Source organism: Rhincodon typus, chromosome 33, assembly GCF_021869965.1.
Source record: "Rhincodon typus isolate 14 chromosome 33, sRhiTyp1.1, whole genome shotgun sequence".
Taxonomy (NCBI): Eukaryota; Metazoa; Chordata; class Chondrichthyes; order Orectolobiformes; family Rhincodontidae; genus Rhincodon; species Rhincodon typus.
The window spans coordinates 26,885,870-26,907,005 of record NC_063364.1 but is presented as its reverse complement, the minus strand read 5'-3'; the positions used below and the strand labels follow the sequence as shown (position 1 = coordinate 26,907,005).

The window sequence follows — 21,136 nt, the reverse complement described above, 5'->3', positions numbered from 1 at the left end:
TTTTTCTTCTTCACGGATGCTGCCAGACCTGCTGAGCTTTTCCAGCAACTTTGTTTTTGTCCCTGATTTGCAGCATCCGCAGTTCTTTTGATTTTCATAAAAACTCTAAGTTGCATTTTGCCCAATGTGTGACACATTGTCCTGTGTAACAGTCCAAGCCCTGTATTTTTCTAATTGCTAATTTATTTCTGGACAGATTTGTTGGGATTAAATTTAAATCTGTGACCTTTGAAGACTCCTTGTTTGAGGAATGCTACTTTGAAGACATCACATCGACGAACACACACTTTAGAAACTGCACTTTCACAGCGACTCTCTTCTATAACACAGGTTAGCCTTTCGGGACACTGGTGCTTTGTCTGTTTCAACCACTACTTCCATGGGGTTGGGGAATGATAATTGTCTCCATTTGCCAGTGCAACAAGTAGGTTTCCCATTCTGCACACATTATTAGATGGAAGGAAACAGCCCACCCTCATTACTCAAGACCCACGCTAAAACAGATTATAATTTAGTAACTCTGATTTTCTGCCCATCGGTGACAGTGCTGATTCTTGTTGATTTTGGTAACCCATGGATACCAGACTCCTTAACCCATTCTTCACATGCAGAGATCTGGTTGGTGATAGCCTGGCTCCATTTATGAACGGGTGTGTTCAAGAACAGAACCACCGGCTGACTACCTCTGTCTGCCACACCCTGTTCCTCCTTTCCAAGCCCAAGGGGAAGCTGGGTCCGGTTGGAACCCCTAAGCTGCTATTCTGCACGCGTTCAGTGAATTTTTTTATTATTTTCATTCATGGGATATGGGCATCAGAGGCAAGGTTGGTGAAAATGACTCAACCCCCTTTTGGAGCAGATGGTACATCATCTTCGTGAAGCATTGTAATCTGTGGTGTAGGTGCACGTGTAGTGTCGTATTAGGGTAAAAAGTTCCAGGATTTGACTCAGCGATGATGAAGGAGCTGCAATACACGTGTGTGTATATATATCCAAGTCATGATGGTTTTTAATTCAGAGTAGAAATTGACTGGTATTCCCAGGCATCTGCTGCCTCTGAGCTTCTAGAAGGTGGAGGTTGTGAGATTGGGAGGTGCGGTAGAAGAAACAATTTCATCTTTCTCCTAAATCTACACAGTGCAGAACAAGATTTTAATGTGATGACCTTTATTACAACATTACAGCCTGGAGATTCCTAGACTCATATATTATGCCACCCTTTAACATTCCCTTTACAAATTCCATCTAATCATTTTTTCAAACTAAAGGACCATTAATGCCAGGATTAAAATAGTGGAACGTGGGCTGTTGTTTTGTGGTGACAATGTTCTTACCTCTGGGTCAGAAAGTCTGAGTTCAAGTCCCACCACCAGTATCGATGTATCATAACGTGTATCAACACCATGACTAAAGAAAGTGGAGAGAATTCCTTCTGTTAAATTGTGTAATAGCATTACCAACAGTCATTTTTTTAAAAATTACATTTGCAGATGTTTATAATTCAGTTCAGTTCTAAGATAGGATGAAATGGAATGATTAAGATAGCACAGAGCTTGACATAATTAAAAATGGCAGGGAATTATTAATTCTCGAGGCAGATTTGATTATATCCCTGTCACTTCATATAGCAAACTGTAATTAATTTTTAACAGATGGTGTGTTTATGTTGTCTGTGTTGATCTAATAGGTATTACCTGCTTGACTTGGATTCAAATCCAAATGTGGAAAAGTCAAACGATTCCTTCAATTTGATGCTGAAATTTGTCTTTTCTCAGGATGCCAATAGCACTGGTTTAAATTGAGGGTTGTATTTTACTAGTCTGGACTAAAGGCATTTGGCCAAATTGAGGGTTGCAGATGCAGGAAATCTGAGAAAAGCATGGGGATGAGGAAAAATGGGCAGTGGAAGAGGTAGCAGTTCGGAGCTGTGTTGGGGGATGGATCAATCAGAGAGACAGGCAGAGAGAGAGAAAGAAAAGCAGCTTTAGAATAATGGAGAAAGGAATGATTTCACAGTGAAGGTGGAAGACAGCCATCAGCAATGCCAAAGTGAAGAAGTACGTTAGCACTGTCCATGAGAGAATGTCATTGGTAATTATTTTAATCAGCCTCTTCAAGCACGCTGTGACACACCTCTGTAGCAGGTCAGACTGGAAGCTGGATCTTCTGGCTCAGAAACAGGGGCACGACCATCACACCACAAGACCCCATCAAAGGTGCAAACATAGCTAATTGCAAGATCAGCTTGGGTGTCATCAATAATCTTTCAGAGACAGGCTCAGGTGATAAGGAGGCTTGGCCTTGTTTCGCTACGTCTGTCGAATTTTGTTTCCAGCGAGGTCTTATGTTTATTAAAATGAAAGATGTCTGTGAGGGGAAGTGGGACAGCTTTTTCACTTTAGGTGGCACATTATTGATATCCAAATCTCCCAGATCTGTTATGTCGTGCTGAGATTTCGAACAAAGCTCCCTTTGCATTGTATCACGTAATGTTACCACATCTGGTACATCAGAAGGAGGTATTCAGAATGCAGCTTCTCCTCACTTTATTCGAGGAGGGTGCCTTCACTCTCATTGTGGACGAGTATCCCATCACATCGAACATTTGTTTCTTTTGCAGATCTGTTCAAGACGCGATTCATTCATAGCAGATTTATAAACAGCACTTTCCTCCACAATAAGGAAGGCTGTCAGATTGACTTTAGTGACGATGCTGAAACTGCGTTTCTTACTTACCTGGTCAGTTTCCTAGGCTCTTTGGCTGTGTTGCCAGGAAACATTGTGTCTGCACTGTTTATGGACAAAGTTGGAAGGATTAAGATGATTGGTGAGTAGCCATTTACAACCTCATAAAAATGTCAATCTTTTGATGGGAATGGTGGGAGCTGAATGACAACTGGGTATCCAATTGGTTTGTTGCTCACCATGTGATGGATTGGGGGTGATATGGGGCTATGCACTTTGTTTACAGAGCCACTGTAGCAAAGAATGAGGCTATGTAGGACATTGGGTCCACACCAGCTCTCTGTGGAGAAATCCTGTCAGTTCCACAGTGGCTCAGTGGTTAGCACTGCAGCCTCACAGCACCAGGGACCCAGGTTCAATCCCAGCCTCGGGTGACTGTCTGTGCAGAGTTTGCACATTCTCCCTGTGTCTGCGTGGGTTTCCTCTGGGTGCTCTGGTTTCCTCCCACAGTCCAAAGATGTGTAGGCTAGGTGGATTGGCCATTCTAAATTGCCCATAGTGTTCAGGGGTATGTGGGTTATATGGGGATGGGGATGGGTCTGGGTGGAACGCTCCAAGGGTTGGTGTGGACTTGTTGGGCTGAAGGGCCTGTTTCCACACTGTAGGGATTCTGATTCCATTCCCCTACTGTAGCCCCGCAAAGTTAATTTCCTTCGATGGCTCGTCCAATTTGCTTTTCAAACCATCAATACCGTCCCCTTGTACCATCCTCACATGTAGGGAGTTCCATGTCATTATCACTCTCACTGTGTTTTTCCTTACATCCTGTTACTATCTCCTGCCCAAAACATTAAATCTGTGTCTGCTAGTCCTTGTACCATCAACAAAAAAAGAACAGCTTCTCTTTGTCTATCTTAAACCTGACATAATCTTGTTCACCTCATATCTTCCCTCAAGCTCCTTTCCTCCAAGCAGATTAATTTGACTTGGCCTTAGAACTGAATTCACTCATCCCTGAAACCATTTGGTAAATCATCTTGGCACCCTCTCAAGATCCCTACACCTTTATAAAGTGTGGACCAGAACTGGCTACAGCGTTGGTCCAACCAGAACCATATAATCAGTGTCACTCAACTTCAGACAGAGATGAGGAGGATTTTTTTTCTCTCAAGAGGATAGTGAATCTGTGGAATTTTTAACCACTGTGGTCTGTGCAGGCTGGGTCATTAAGTGCCTGTTATTTTTCTTCCCGTGATTACTTTTCTAAAACCTAACACATCACTGATTAAATAGATTGACCTGTCGTTGGTGGGAATGTCCTTATACAATTTCTTATAGCTTTGATGTTAGATAGTTCCCCCTTCCTTGAGGTAGTTGAGCCTTTGGACTGAATTGTTGGTTATGTGTGATATGGTGCCGGCTCACCCTTCCTCAAAGAAGGAGCTGGGCCAAGTATTGTTGTCCTTGGATGGTCTGGGACAGGTTTGATGGACTTGCTGGCCTCTACTTGCTTGTCATTTTCACTACCTGTGTTCAAACATGTGAGGCAGCATTCCCTTGGGAGTTCTCCTGAGGTATGTTTGGCAGAAGATCCATGAAATGTCTGGAGAAACAGTGCTACATTCCTTGTTTCTTCAGAGTTCCCATGGATCTTCTTTGAGACAGGGGAACCCCTTGAGAAAGCCAACGTCTCGGTAATTACAATGCTAGTTTGTATTGTCATTCATTTGTGCACAGGTCATGGGAAGGCAGGCTTAATGCAGTGGGAAGGCATCAACTGGAGTGTCACAGAGATCCACTTGATGTAGCAAAGTGAAGTTCTTTCCATCCTGGAGGTACAAATGGATCAATGAGGGCTGATTGTCAGTACCAGGGAGATGAGCTGTGAGCTTCACTGACATTGAGACTCTTCACCTTCAAAAAGGATCTCACAGAGGGAATGTTATGGAGGGTTGGAAGAAATTGGATGGGATAGAAAAGGTAAAGTTTGAACATACTTTTAACAGGGAGGTGATGGCCTAGTGGTATTATCACTCGACTGTTAATCCAGAGACCCAGGTAATGATCTGGGTATCCGGGTTTGAATCTTGCCACAGCAAATTGTGGAATTTGAATTCAATAAAAATCTGGAATTAAACATCTAATGATGACCATGGATCGATTGTCAGGAAAATCCCACCTGGTTCACTAATGTCCTTTAGTGGAATGGAAGAAGCTGCCATTCTTACCTGGTCTGGCCTACATGTGACTCCAGGCAGTATTGTGGTTGCCTGTTTCTTAACTGCTGTCTGGGCAACAAATGCTGGCCTGGCCAGTGACACCCTCATCCCGTGAATAAAAAGGAAAGCAATGGATGGAGCAAGAGAACAAAAGGGTGTAGTTCTAGGGCTGGAACTGAAGGAATGATGAAGTGTTTTAATTGGAGGATTCAATGTCACACATCTTGGCAAAGTTAGGTCAAAGGCACTTTCAGTATTCGAAGAAAAGCTCATAAAAACCTGCTGTCAGTGGGAAAAAGGGAAGAGATGTCGGTCCTTAAAAGAGTGTCAGGAATCAGGGATTCATTATGCAGTCGGTATTCTGTGGAACTGAGATGAGATGAGCTTCCTCACATCATTCAACTGTAAAATGGCAGATGGTGCTTTCTCTGCACTGTCACCCTGTTGCTGCCAGCGCACTCTACGTGGTGGCTCTGCCCTTGTGCAATTTGCTTGGGCCTCTGTTAGATCTGGAATGTTTGTGGGAAAACATTGTTCACCTGAGTGTTTGTCATTCTCCTGCAATGGAGAATGTCTCCATCACTGTTGGTTGGCTGATTGGCCCGGTGATTGGGAGGGACTTTAAAGGCTTTCATCCACTTCACTGTATTGTCGTTGGGCTTCGCTTTGGTGATCTGTCTCCAGTTCCATAGCTCTAACACCATTGTCACCATCTAGCAAGATGGACAGAAAGTAGATAGGATTCCGACAAGGGTTGACTTCCATGGACTGCCTATCCTCAACAAGAGATGTCCCAATGATTGTAGAATGTGTTGAAGAATCTCACTGTATAATTTTGGGCATTATAAGATGGAGGTAGGTAGGTAAGGGAGAGTTCAATAGGTCACCTGTGGGGAAAAAGTAACTTTCAAAGAAGACACATCTCCAACAGCCAGTTGATTTGATATTGGGACTGTTTTAGTTGATGGATAAATCTTGTAAATTTGGAGGAAAATACCGATGAAAGGGGCATAAATGAAAAAGAAATGGCAGATATACTACTCTGAATCAATACCTTGTGCTTCAATTAAGGAAGAAACTCACTTTTTATGGCCTTGCCTTTGTAATGAAATAGGCTTAAGGCAAGAATGATGAAGCTCAGTCAGCTGATGGATTTTCTCATTTCTGTAATGCTCAACAGATCTGAAGCCAGCAAGAAATTTCAGTCAGGCAGATCTGTCATTTTTAGAATCAATTACGGCCAACTTACAGAAACCCATGAGGCAGGCTTCGTTGTGCGGTGTTCAAATCACTTGGTGAGAGAACTGCTTTCTCCAGCTTCCCAGTTTAAACTCAAAAGGGGTTCAAATCATCTTGAGATTTCTTTATCTCCATACAGCCCACTAATGGAGCCAGACGATTCCATGGATTTCAGACTGATTTCCGAGAAGGTCATTTGTGGGTCATTTGTCAAAAAGCAGTTATTGACTTAATTTTTTTGTCTCCAGGATTCATTAGCCCATATCCTACACTTGACAGCCTTGTTGCTGTTCTGCACAGTGGGCCCTGTCATTTATGTTATATTTTCATGTAAATAGTTAACATTTATATTTATTTAAGTGCATACATTGTGGTTTTGTAGAGTGCAAGTTTCTCTTATGTTTAAATTGTTCCAAGTTATAGATGCTGCCATTTGTTATCCTGCTGTTATTGTGTGTTCGACCTTTGATATTCACCACAGGCTTTCCTTTTTTTCACTCGGTCAGTCTTGTCACACTTCTCATGGGCAAACTCACTCCCTCCCTTTCCTTTACCTGAACCTGACTATGAATCCTTGAGAACATTTTGTCTGAGTTTATTTTCCTCCATTTAGCAGTCAGTGACCACACCGTACCCCTGTCGACTTGCCTCCTCTATCCCCTACCCCATCTACTCCCCTTCTCCTCCCACCCCTGTCTACTCCCGTCCTCCCCCTATCCCTGTTTGTTCCCCGCCACTCCTGAAGGCACCCAACACAAGCCTGCGAACAGCTCCATGGACATCAGATACCCTCCAATACTTTACTCAAAATGCTAATTGTTGCTCCATGAGCCCCACATTTAAACTTTCCTTATTCAAGATCGGGTCTGCACTGCTTGCTTGATGAAGCCTCTTGGAACTTCCAGTGGAGACAGAGGATTACAGAGAAATGCACAGAGATGAAAAACTGATCAAAGAATTATTTCAGTGCACTGCCCTGAGCTAGGAGGTGATGGAACATCCAGGACTCCTGCCCTTGATCACTGCCTTGTGATTCCTGTTGGAGATACATAACCGTCACATAGCAACAGGAGGTGATTCAGTTGTTAAACTCTTGTATTGCCAATATTCACTGTGTAGGCTCATACCTAAAATGTGCTGGCCCTAATCTTTGAGAAGGCCAGATGGTGCCTGTGTTAATTTGTATCTTTCCAGGAATCAACAATTCCAAGAAAAATGTTACTGGAAGAGAAACAGACCACAAAAATGTATTTATAGGAGCACTACAGCACTGCATCATCCCACCTGCTCCCTAACTTGATTTTAAAGTCAAAAGCAAGTGACTATTCAATACTCCATGCCTTTTGTAAAAAGCAATTAGGAAAGCAAATAGCACATTGATCTTTATTCCAGGGCGAGTGGAGCAGATGAACATGGAAGCCTTTTTACACTTGTATTGGACTTACGTGATCACACCTGGAGTGTGACGGGCACTTTTAGCCCCATTTCTGAGGGAAGATCTAGTTGCTTTGGAAGGGATACAGCGAAGGTTCACTCGATCAGTTCCTGTGAGATGAGAAAGTCGTCCTACGATAAGATTCTGAGTAAATTGGGCATCTAGTGTCTGCAGTTTAGAAGAATGAGGTTTTGTCTCATTGAAAAAACATGGAAGATTAAGAAGGGGTTTGACAGGGTATTCGGGAAACCTGGCTCAGGAATCCAGGAAGCAGCACCTCAGTACAATGGGTTACTTATTTAGGCTGGAGATGAGGAGGAAATATCTTCACTCAGAAGCTTGAGAATCTTTGCAATTCTCTGTTTCTAGAGGATGCTCCATTGTTGAGTATATTCAAGGCTGGGATTGGCCGACTTCTGACCTTTCAGGGATACAAGGAATACGGCATTTGGGCAGGAAAGTGAAGTTGATGGTGGGAGGGACTTGAGGGTATTAGTCATTGTCATAGCGTCATACAGCACAGAAATGGACCCTTCAGTTCAACCAGTCCATGCCGAGCATAATCCCAAACTAAACTGGTCCCACCTGCCTGCTCCTGGTCCATATCCCTCCAAACCTTTCCTGTTCATGTAATTATCCAAATGTCTTTTAAACATTAATTGTATCCTGCTCCTCTTTCATATGTTCTTAAATAAAGGTTTATTTTATATTAGTCACAGTCAGCTGCAGCTGAATGCATGTTCATGGCAAACAATTCCAAAATCCCATACCCCCTCCACAGCATTGTGTAACCTGTCTCAGCAAAACATAAGTCTTTAAAAGGACAATGTTTTTAGGGGGAATGTATTCCCCAACCTTGTCTCTTTAGGAAGATCACTATTAGTTACACAAAGTTATATATACCCGACAAGATTAGACCATAAGAAGAAGGAGCAGAAATAGGCTATTCAACCTATTGTATCTGTTCCACTATTCAAGGAGATCACAGTTGATCTGATTTTCCTCAACTTCACTTTCCTGCTTTATCTCCCATAGTCCTTGATTCTCTTACAGATTAAAGACCTGTCTCTATTTTCCTTGAACATACTTAACGAGCCAGTCTTTACAGCCCTCTGCAGTAGAGAATGTCCCAAATTCAGTACCACCTGAGAAAAGAAATACCTCCTCATCTCAGTCTGAACTGAACAACTTCTTACAGTGAGATTGTATTCTGTGGTCCCGGACTATCTCATAACGAGAAATGACCTTTCTGCACCTACCCTGTCAAGTCCCATAAGGATCTTGTAAGGTTAGATGATCTACTTCATCAGTTTACACTTTGTAATATGAACAAAGAGGCTGGCAGGAATTTTCTTTACAAAGATAGTGACTCTTTAAATAGGAAGATCACATTACCGTGGGTTAATTTAAGTGATCTTTCCTTGTCCAATGTGAATCTACAGCCACAAGGTACCTATAGGGAGCCCACTGCCCACTGGGGGACAGATTCAAAGGACTGAATAGCCAATTCCTGTTTGTACATCCCTCTGTTCCACATAGCAAATGTTGGTTTGATTTTCGACTCTCTGAGGACACAGCTGCCTCTGGTGTCTCCATAGTCAGGATGACACCACAGGGGAAAGGTGAGGGGGGGAGCCCTTACGGTGTTGCATCCCAATTGAAAGGTAGAGTCACCCTAGTCCCACTCTCTCATTGACGGAGATGATTAACGGTGGTTTAACCTGCAAATCAGCACACCTCGGGCAAACTAAGAGGTTGAGAAGGAGCAGGAATAGAACCTGTGCTGTTGGCTTCAGTGCTGAATTGTAAACCAGCTGTCCAGCTAATTGAACCTAGTCTTCTGTTGTGATTGCAGTTTCCCTTTAAGTGTGTTCAAAATGGAACAGAAACACAACTTTTAGTCAATGCTGTTGAAATAGTCTACTTTTGGTTTGATGTACTTTGGGCTCCAAGCATAAATTATTAAGATTAATTGGTTGAAATAGCTATTCTCACTGTCAGAATAACTTCTGCCTTTCCCAATGTGTTTTGGGGAACTGGGAGCTAATTTATGGCCTGATAACAACTGCCATTTCCACACTGTGCCTCAGTTAGAAGAGTTTCTCAGGGCAGGAGCAAAAGGACTTAGATGCCTAGTCAATCAAATGATGGGTACACAGACTACTGAAGCCTTGTCCTATCAAAATGTCTCAAAGTGTCTTCCGCAGTGAATGTTGTAATGTGGCAACTCTTGTTTAATTTTGTCTTAAAGGAGGATCCATGCTGTTGTCGACCATTACCTGCTTCTTCCTGTTTTTTGGCAACAGTGAGTCAGCCATGATTGGAATGCAGTGTCTGTTCTGTGGGGTCAGTATAGCAGCGTGGAATGCACTGGATGTGATCACAGTGGAACTTTATTCCACAGATAAAAGGTAGGTCTGAGTCCTTCCCAATAGTTTACAGCACATGGTGGTTTATTTGGGATGCAAAGGCAGAACAAAATCTTCTTGCTTTGCAACATGCTTCATATTGTCAATATTCTGCTCTTCAAGGTGAGGGTAAGCATTGAGGGGCTAAACAACGCTTTTGTATTTCAGGCACCCTGTATCAGTATCAGACAATTCCTCAGCCTAGTTATAGCGCAGGTGAGACATAAGATAGTAAAGCCCTTTTGAAACTGCCCCTACCAGCAGGGAGCCTTCATTGTTTTTTATCAGTAAAATGTTTGTAAAAGTACATTACAAGACATTGCATATTAAAAATTATTAAAACAGCTTAAGATCATTCTTCCTCTGAACTTTCCCGATTTATGTCTAAATTTTTTGGAACTTAATATCATCAAACCACAGGTTATCATTATTTAATTTAATTTTGATTTCGTTGTCACATGTACTCAAGTACAAAAGTACAGGACTGCAGTGAAAAGTGCATCATGTCGCCACACAAGGTGCCATCTTAGGTACAAGTATCTGGGTGCAGAATCTTAAGAACAAGGTAGGAAGAAAGAACAAAGTTAAACGTTAAACATTGCAGTGATTATAGTACAGTGACACCTTCTTAGTTTTAAGTAGAAAATAAAGAAATAAAGCTGAAAGTTCAAACGTTACGGTCTTGCCATGGTGGGACCCCATTTCGAGAAATTACCTCATATGTCTCATATATGATCTCCCTGGTAATTGGAATGTCTGTAAGATTGCTATTTGACTGTCTCTTCTCCCATCCTCATTCCCAGGGTTTGGCCCATGGTCTTCAATTGGATTGGCCTATGCTCATGGGCAAGGTATGGCAGTGGTATGCTGTTGCCTTCTGCAGAATGGCTGACCAAGGGATTTTTCTGTATTTCCTCACCAGTCATCAGGTGTATTGGAAAGATTTACAGGCTGACAAATCAACCTGTCTGGCCACATTACAAATACACATATCCATGGCCAACAAGTATCTGGCATGGTCCTTGAACCCAGAGTTACTGGTCCTTAAACCCAGAGTTACTGGCCCAGAGGTAGGGACACTACCACTATGCCACAAGACTTTCATAAGAACGCTGTCTGTAAAATATATTTTGCTATGATTGGTAATGATCTAAATCTGCCTTTCTTTCCATAGGGCAACTGCTTTTGGTATTCTGAATGGACTGTCAAAGTTTGCTGCCATACTCGGTATATCAATATTTGCCTCATTTGTGGAGATAACGAAGGTGGTTCCTGTCCTGCTGGCTTCCATTGCATTAGTAGGAGGTGCCCTGCTTGGTCTCCGACTTCCTGAAACCCGGGAGCAGGTTCTGATGTGATGGGCTCTCCAAACCCTTCTGGACTCACAGTAACATGCACAGCTGCTAACTACTGTCCTTATAGCCTAAAGCATCCACTCTACCATCTGTGCTTTCTGTGACTGGACTCACTTGTGCTTTCTGTGCCCTCACCAAGCTTTCACATAGCTAGTTACCATGTACCTACAGAAGTTGTTCGGTGCACCTACCCCACAGGCTGAGATGGGGAAAGTCAGAAACTATCGGAAAGGTTCTCATTTGCACACTGCAATTTCCTGGTAACTTGTAGATCTTCTGCTAACCATATATTTTTCCTTATAATTAGGTAATCCCTCTTTAAAAAAGTCAGATACCAAATTTTAGGAAATTTCTTTCAGGCTTTTTCATGCTAATTTTGTAAGGTTTTGGTGGGGGGCTTCTTGAATCTGGTGCAAACCATGAACTAGCGTCATCACCATCGCAATTGTGCTTTTACTGGTTTTGGGGAAATAGCCCTTGAACTTTTAAAAGGGGCCACATTCAATCAACATCCTGACTGTTACCTCCTGATTCCAGCCTCGGTAAAGCTGCATCAATGGAAACTTCTTGTCTCAGCGTGATGGGTGGACTGAAGCTTGAAGAATTGTCAATGCACCATTGGCTGTAATTCATGGGGTCAAAGGTAATTTATTATTCCCCTTGCCCCGGTTGCCACACGAAGGGCAGTCAGTGTTAGCGTGGTTCAGTTGAAAGCAACTTTAGCTGGGGGGTTACAATACATGCGAAACGCTGTCTAAAAATTGAAAGAACGGTGGAAGCTGTAAATCAGAAACAAAAACAGAAGTTGGTAGAAAAGCTCAGCAGGTTTGGCAGCATCTGTGAAGAAAAAATCAGAGTTAACGTTTTGGGACCGGTGACCCTTCTTCAGAACTGAACCAGACTTGCTGATCTTTTCCAGCAACTTCTGCTTTTGTACACAATGCTGTCCTTTGAATGAAGCATAATTCCAGATCTTTGTCTACTTTTCAAGAAGAAATGTCCCATGACATTAACAGGGGATTCTCCCCAAGTCCTCCTATAACCAAAGCACTGAAGAAAAACAGATTTACTGGTCATTCAAATCTAGGGATCCAGTGGTGATCTACCTAAGGCATACCCTCTGCCAATTCTCTGTGCCTCCAATCTTTCCTCTTTATCAGTCACTGATAATTGCGTCCCATTTTCAATTTCAATGGCCAAGACAATGAGGGAAAGGAATATGTGAGGTGGTCTCCCAATCACCCTCCTCACCTATATTTAAGGAAAAGACAAGTCCTCTTCAAAAAAGTTCCTCCACCTCGAAGAAGTTGTAGTTCCCAGCTCTTCCACCATCCTTACCTGGGCATGGGTCAATTCACAAAAGGACAAGGTTGATTATCTCCTGAGCTCTCAATTGATTCTGTTTGATGATCCTGTTTAATGTTGTTTCATGTGCTGCAACAGAGAGCCTAGTTCAATGGGTCAGCTGGCTTGGTATTTCACCTTGCAGATCAGCCATTAAGTGCAACAAAGTTGATGGAATGCAGTTTTTATTTGCTTTCTGTCTGCATGAGTGCTGTTTAAAATGAGCTTGGCAGTCAGGTGTGGTAACATTGTGATTATAATACTTGACTAGTAATCCAGAGGCTCCAACTCATCTTTCAGAGAATATGGGTCCAAATCCAATGTAAATTTAAATTTGGTTAAAAATATTTTGAGATAAAAGGAAAAGGAGAGTTGGTTCACAAAAAAATCCTGACATTCCATGGCACCTTTCACATAATGGAGAAATATCACTGATATTATAGGGAATTAAGTCATAAAGCACATTGGTTTAGAGCAAGGTTTACTCTCCATTTAACCTGCAGTAATATGCTTCACCTTAATGAGCTCAAATCTGGTGAAAAAGAGAATAACCTTTAGTTTTACGTTCTTTAGGCAGTTTTAGAAGCAACCTACTTAGGTTCTCTTGGCGTGATGCAAAATTGGCACCCACTAACTCTAAATGGAGCGGCTCAGCCTAGTAACAGTGGCAAAATAGAAAGGAGGTTATAATATCAAAAATATGAGCTGTTTCAATTTTTTTTAAAAGCAATTTAATGTTGTGTGAAACGTTGCAATCTCATTATCACTCAATCGATAGGTAATAGAACCAGAGCAGGACTGAATGACCTCCTTCCGCACCATATCAATTCTGTGATTCTGATGTTGGTGAGCACGTGCTACATTATTTCTTGAAGAGATATTAATTGACAAAAACCAATTTTTAAAACTTTTTTCATGATGTATATACCCTGAGTGGTTTGCCCATCCATTTCAGAGAGCACTTCAGATTCAGCTGTGAGTCTGGAGTCACGTGCAGGTCAGGGCAGGGAAGGGCACCAGGTGATTTCCTCCTTTAAAGGATGTTTGTGAGCCAGTTGCTTTTTATTGATAGTTTTGTAGTCACCATCATTGTAACCACCAACAATTCCTGAATGATTTGGTAATACTTTTCGTTACTCATTTTAAACTGAAATACCACCAGCTACATTTGAAAACCGCATCTCCAAAGCTTTGGTTAGGCCTTTGGATTACTAATCTAGTGATATTACCCCAATGCTACTATCTCTACAATTGAGCCAACAATGGTCAGTTTAGCAGATAGTGAACGTGTGCTACAACTGTAGAATTCTACTGTAACAATATTATTGACCTGATGGCAAACACTAAACCAGCACAACCCTTTCTGAATCTGGATTGCAGGTATACAAACATGACCCGCCCTCGGTCAGTAACAGGAGCATATGTTGCAGTTCACATTAAGGGGAATAGAGAATGCTGCATAGGTGGGAAAGCAGGGGCTAAAAGTGGGCTGGCAGAGCGGGTTCTGGAGAAAGTTATTTTTTGAAAGCTGTGTGGGCAGGGAGGTTCTTTGGGGTTTGGAATGGCAGGAGGATCTAGCAATGGAATTCCATTGGGTAACGAGTATAAGGAATGAACAAGAAGTCTCCAGGTTGTGTTGGATTTAGTGCCTTTGTCTCCTCAGGGCAGGGAGCTGAGGAGATTCAAGATGATCATGGCTGATCTTATAGCACAACTCCACATTCTTGCCTGGTCCCTCCTTCCTTCTTGCTATTGAAGGAGTCCAGTGAAGTTTCACCAGACTGATTCCCTCGATGGTAGGACTGACATATGGAGACAGACTGGATCAAATTGGCTTGTACTCACTGGAATGTAGAAGAATGAGGGGGGATCTCATAGAAACATATAAAATGCTGATGGGACCGGACAGGCTAGATGGGGGAAGAACGTTCCCGGTATTGGGGAAGAATAAAGGGTAAGCCATTCAGGACCGAGATGAGTAAGAATTTCTTCACTCAAGAGAGTTGTGAATGTTTGGTATTTTCTCCCTCAGGAAGCTTTTTGGGCCAGTTCATTAGATATATTCAAGAGGGAACTGGATGTGGTCTTTGTGGTGAAAGGGGTCAAGGGGTATGGGGAGAAGTCGGGAATGGGATACTGAAATTGCATGATCAGCCATGATCGTATTGAATGGTGGCGCATGTTCGAAGGGCTGAATGGCCTACTCCTACACCATTTTCTATGTTTCAATGTTTCCCTGACAGTTCAAAATTCCATTGAACTTGATCTTGAACCTGATAATGGAGTATCTGGGGTTGACTATTTCAAAGATTCATCATCCTCTGAGTGAAGAAATTCCTCCTCACCTCAGGCCAGATCGAAAGATGTGCTTTTTCAGATCACTCACGCAAGGAAAAGAAGCTCTCTGGAAGGATTGAAGAATGTTTTATTCATTCCTGTCTGCTTATTGTATAACCAGACAGTGTTTGGGAAGTAGAACCTTTTAATTCCTCACCTTGACAAGAGCAGAATGGAAGCAAAACACAATCTGCATTGTACTGCACAGAAAGAGGCCATTCATCCCATCAAATCTGTGCTAGCTCTTTGGAAAAGCTATCCAATCTGATCCATGTCATCATTTCTTTCCTCTTAGCCCTGCAAATGTTTTGTACAATATATTTGTCTAAAAATGATTATAACTTTGGAATTGGAAAATTCATTCCAGTGTGTTGCTAGATGCTGACAGCGAGCTGTGCAGTACAATTCCTTTGAACAATTACATCCTGACAAGGAATATCCCACTTTGGAATAATACGGAACAGCCATTTATCATTTATGAGCCATTAATATTTAACCATCTCAATCCAAACAGAAGCATTATCAAATGTTTTCCTGTAGGTGAGCTTTTCAGTGAGGCTGAACTGCTCCTTAAACCTTGGATTTTCAGTGTGTTTACAGAATGTAGGTTTACGGATGTCTCAGGAATAGGTATAGCAGAAAGAAAAACAATTAACAACCAAAGACAGAGAATTTTTTTTAAGTGCTAGAAATGCATGGCAGAAATTACTTCCACATCTGGCAAAGAAAGACTTGCATTTATATAGCACCCTTCAAGATCTGAGGGCATCCCAATGTGCTTTGAAACAATGAACTAATTTGAAGTGTAGTCACTAACGTTACGAGGGAACGTAGCAGACAATTTTATGCTGTAAGCTCCTGCAAACAGCAGTAAAATAATGAGCTGATAATCTGCTTTAATCTGCTGACGGGTATCTTTGGGCCAGAACTCCACAGAGAATGCCCTGCTTTTCTTGAAAGTTATGCCAAGAGATCTTTTACACCCAGCTGAAAAGACAATGGGCTCAGTTTGACATCTCACCTAAATGACAGATGAAAGGAAGATCCATGCAATTCCAATGAAGTGTCTACATACCTTCATATCAGATGATGAAAGCTGTTTGTCCCATTTTAGTACTCCTTTAGTTCTGAAACTAGTTCAGAAACAAGTCGAGGGTTTTATCTGCAGTTATTCCCAAACACTGATCACCTTTCAAGGAGGAAACCGAAAGTTCTCATTTCAGGCTCAAAGATGTCATTAAATTATTTTCGGCCTGTGACCTTTCACCCTATTCCGATGGTTTAACATAACATAATTTTTCAAGTTTAGCTTTCCCATCCCAGTTATAATCGCATAGATGCCGAAAAGATCATTTCTCAGTTGACTCTGATCAAAGATGAGGAACCCACATTTATTCAAAATAATCTCATTGGGCTTGTGAGATGTTACTCTGTTTTATTTTTCTCTTTTGCACATTCATTGATCTTGACTGACTTCTCGGCATTTTCTATTTCTGATTCACACTTCACAGATTCTGCAGTTCTTACTGTCTCTTCGATTCCCTTTATACTCCTTTTAGAGATTAGAACATAGAACATAGAACAGCGCAGTACAGGCCCTTTGGCCCTCGATGTTGCGCCCACCTGTGAAACCAATCTGAAGCCCATCTAACCTAAACTATTCCATTAGCATCCATATGTTTATCCAATGACCATTTAAATGCCCTTAAAGTTGGCGAGTCTACTACTTTTGCAGGCAGGGCATTCCACGCCCTTACTACTCTCTGAGTAAAGAGCCTACCTCTGACATCTGTCCTATATCTATCACCCCTCAATTTAAAGCTATGTCCCCTCGTGCTAGCCATCACCATCCGAGGAAAAAGGTTCCCACTGTCCACCCTATCTAATCCTCTGATCATCTTGTATGTCTCTATTAAGTCACCTCTTAACCTTCTTCTCTCTAACGAAAACAGCCTCAAGTCCCTCAGCCTTTCCTCATAAGACCTTCCCTCCATACCAGGCAACATCCTGGTAAATCTCCTCTGCATCCTTTCCAAATGCTTCCACATCCTTCCTATAATGCGGTGACCAGAACTGTACGCAATACTCCAAGTGCGGCCGCACCAGAGTTTTGTACAGCTGCAACATGACCTCATGGCTCCGAAACTCAATCCCTCTACCAATAAAACCTAACACACCATACGCCTTCTTAACAACGCTATCAACCTGGGTGGCAACTTTCAGTGATCTATGCACATGGACACCGAGATCTCTCTGCTCATCCACACTACCAAGAATCTTACCATTAGCCCAGTACTCTGTATTCCTGTTACTCCTTCCAAAGTGAATCACCTCACATTTTTCTGCATTAACCTCCATTTGCCACCTCTCAGCCCAGCTCTGCAGCTTATCTATGTCCCTCTGTAACCTGCAACATCCTTCCGCACTATCCACAACTCCACCGACTTTGGTGTCATCTGCAAATTTACTAACCCATCCTTCTATGCCCTCATCAAGGTCATTTATAAAGATGACAAACAGCAGTGGCCCCAAAACAGATCCTTGAGGTACACCACTAGTAACTGAACTCCAGGATGAACATTTCCCATCAACCACCACCCTCTGTCTTCTTACAGCTAGCCAATTTCTGATCCAAACTGCTAAATCACCCTCAATCCCATGCCTCCGTATTTTCTGCAATAGCCTACCATGGGGAACGTTATCAAACGCTTTACTGAAATCCATATACACCACATCAACCGCTTTACCCTCATCCACCTGTTTGGTCACCTTCTCAAAGAACTCAATAAGGTTTGTGAGGCACGACTTACCCTTCACAAAACCGTGTTGGCTATCCCTAATCAAATTATTCCTTTCTAGATGATTATAAATCCCTATCTCCTACCATTGGAACAATGTTGTTATATTTGGAGTTAGGTGCTAGCTTTGGGGGTGTTGAGTGTGAGTTCTGTCAGTTGGTTGGACACTGCTTTGCAATGCAGAGTGACCCAGGCAGCCTGTTTGAGGTTATTGTGAAGGTCCCGCCTTCTCAACCTCATCCCTTGTCTGAGGTGTGGTGACACTCAGGTTAACCCTACAACAGTCATCTCTCTCTAATGAGAGATCCTTTGGATCTATGCTGACTTTATCTTTACTAGCTTTTAAAAGGCAACTCAGCATAGTCCAACAGTTAGAGTGAAGTTTGTTAGAAATTAATTACAAATATCTGTTTAGTACGCGTCGCATAAGATCTGAGACATAAAGGCCACAAGGTCCCGGGTTCAGGAGAGAGCAACCAAGTTGGGAACAAGGAAGCTACAATTAGTCTCAATGCCATTAGGATATGGAAAGAAAATATCAGATAAAAGTTTCCAAATCTGTTTACATTTTGGTGATGCATGTTGGAAATTGGGAAGATGTCACATGAGGATAGATTGAGGCTCAACTGTGATATCACAAGTTCCTCACTAGTACTCAGTTATCCATACCTGTTATTGATGAATGTCCCATGGGACTGGAAAATTGAAGAGATAGTGATAGTGATGGAACCATATTCCAGCAAGAATCAACTTCTGGAGAGGAGGCTGGAGGGAATAAAAGAAAATCTCGACATCTTCTATTGTAGGATTAGAATTCTTGAGCTGGGAAAGCCAGGCAAAGCCAATATGGACAGGATGGGCTGAATGGTCTCCTTCTGTGCTATACAATTGTAAGATTGAATTTTAGCTGCTGTTGCATGTTGAAAATTGGGATTGATAACAGACACAGGTAAAACTAAGCACGTAGATCAGATGTATTCAGCAAGTTTGTAAGGAAACATGAATGAAAGGTTGTTTGGTTCTTGGAATTGTTTATCCAGGAGGAGATACCTTCAAGATAAAACTGAATAAGTCTTTTAAACAGAGGCAGCAGCAGGAAGGCAAAAGTGTATGCCAATCGATCACCAGCTATATAAGATTAAATCACTGCAGATGGAAATTGGCCAGGTTACCAGTTTCACACACGGGCTGTAAGCTGAAGAATCAATTCTATAGTCTCATCCAACTTGGAGGTTTTCTGTGAGCTGCTGGCCCAGTAAGTACCAATAAAGACAGCAGCAAAATAAATCACCCAAAGAGCCAACTAGAACGTGGACTCTTCACTGGAAAGCAATGTGACACAGCTCACATACATCTAAATTTACACTGTTAGCTTACACTGTTACACCATTATGACTCACAGGGGTTCAGTATTAATTGACTGTATATGGGTTATAAAATGTAAAAAGAAAAAAATGTCTGTGTATTGTCTAAATGTGCATGCTGCTTGGCCATTCACATATTGACAAAACATTCACCGCAGTATAAATATGTACAATTTATATTCATTGAGAGAAGTGCATGCTGCTGGTTCTAAGGCAAGTGATTGCTTTAATTCCATTTTAGAGACTGCCTACTTCAAAAACATTCGCTGCTGGACATGCCACCTCATGAAAAGAAATAATATTTTATAAAATTATTTATTCCAATAAAAGGCAATAACATTTTCTTTTCAATTTTAGCACTTCAATCAGAAACTTCTATGTTTAGTCTTTAAGTGAAAGAAAAAGCTTTACTTGTGATAGATGTCTTGTAATTGCTGGTGTCAATTTTCATGTCACATTAGTGAATGTTAGTTTAGCAACCCTTATGGCACTGTATGTTATCTGTAAATAAAAAATGGCGTATCCACTTGTCCAAGGTGAAAATAAAAAAAAAATTAGTTTTCATGTTTTATTTGGATGAACATTTGACCATAGTTTCATCTGACAATTATTTTTCTACAAGCTTGTCTGGCTGTTCTTGAGAATCGGAGACTGATACTGACAATCCGAGCCTGTTTTGTTTCTTTGTGTAATATTAAAAAAAAACAATTACTTTTAATGCCACCTGAATTTCATTTGAAATCTGTGCGAATTGTCGTACATTCATATGGAGTTCCTCTCAAACTTTTCGTAAGTTTGTTTATAATGGTAGATGTAAACGTATCACGCTGGTATATAACCCTCCAGCCAGTAGTGGTGCTGTACTGCCAACAAGAACAGGGGAATGTGATGAACACCATGACACGTTTTCATAGGATCTTGCCATTCTAAATGTGGATTTGGGATTTTAATGATAATACAAAAATAAGGACAGATTTTAATCATTTTAGCGTGGAGTTTTAAATCCATCCACATGCCTTGGTTTAGTCGCAAAACCCCACCCTCAATATCATACCTTCCTCACAATTTCCTCGTCTCTAAACATATTTGGCCTGGTCTTGGTCTTTACTCAGTGTACTCAAAGCCATGAAACATGTCTATACATGTGTTTCACAGTTTGCTCAATGTCCACTTGGGTAACGATAGTGCCTGATGCTGTCATGTGATATATAAAGGAAATGATCCCCGGTTTTATTTTGGAGGGATTTGAGTTAGCTGATACCAGCCAGTATAGAATCTTTACAATTGTTTATGCTATCCCTCACCCACATATCCTATCAGGGAAGTGAAATATCAGCAAAGTGCCTGCTCCTCATCAGTGTTGGTACCCAATGTTGAAGAGGGTGTAAATATGGATTTCAGGTAAGGACATGTCAGACTAAACTGTGATGCTCAGCAGAACCACGAAAAGACCTGAATAACACTGATCCCATTCAAGCTATGTGGCTGCTATCAGCTTGCTGTCTTTTCAGAAGGAGCTTTGAATTCTTAAATCCACCTTGAGCAATTGCAAGAGATGAATGGTTAATGAAACAAAAGAGAGCTAGGCTGTGAGATGGAACTAATGACTTCCCTTATCCAGTTTCAAACAAACAAATATGTTCCTAGTTGTTACTATCCTATTTAACTCCAGTGGCAACCATTGGTTACATTGGAAAAGAGTCACATTGGCTTGGTTTATGGTTGTGACAATCATTATAGTACTGAGTAAACCAGGCAAAATATTTAGGGGTCATAAACATTGGATAGTCATTAATAATGCCAAAAAAGAATTTAGGAACCAATTGTTTACCAAGAGAGTGAATAGAATCTCGAATTTACTAACACGAAGAGTAGTTAAGGAAAATAACAGATCTATTAAGAAGAGGTGAGATAAATGCATGAGGACAAAGGAATAGAAGGATGGATATTTT

General features: G+C 41.6%; 1 protein-coding gene across 1 annotated transcript in view; it reads left to right on the top strand.

Annotated features, from left to right (window-relative positions):
* Positions 1–11,344, top strand: part of LOC125486776 (synaptic vesicle glycoprotein 2A-like) — a 41,694-nt gene extending 30,350 nt beyond the window's left edge. Inside the window, exons 6-9 of the mRNA XM_048615748.1 lie at positions 153–330; positions 2,621–2,827; positions 9,830–9,989; positions 11,161–11,344. Of these exons, the coding sequence (XP_048471705.1) occupies positions 153–330; positions 2,621–2,827; positions 9,830–9,989; positions 11,161–11,344 (729 nt within the window). The remainder of the gene's footprint in view (positions 1–152; positions 331–2,620; positions 2,828–9,829; positions 9,990–11,160) is intronic.
* The last annotated feature ends 9,792 nt before the right edge of the window (positions 11,345–21,136 follow it).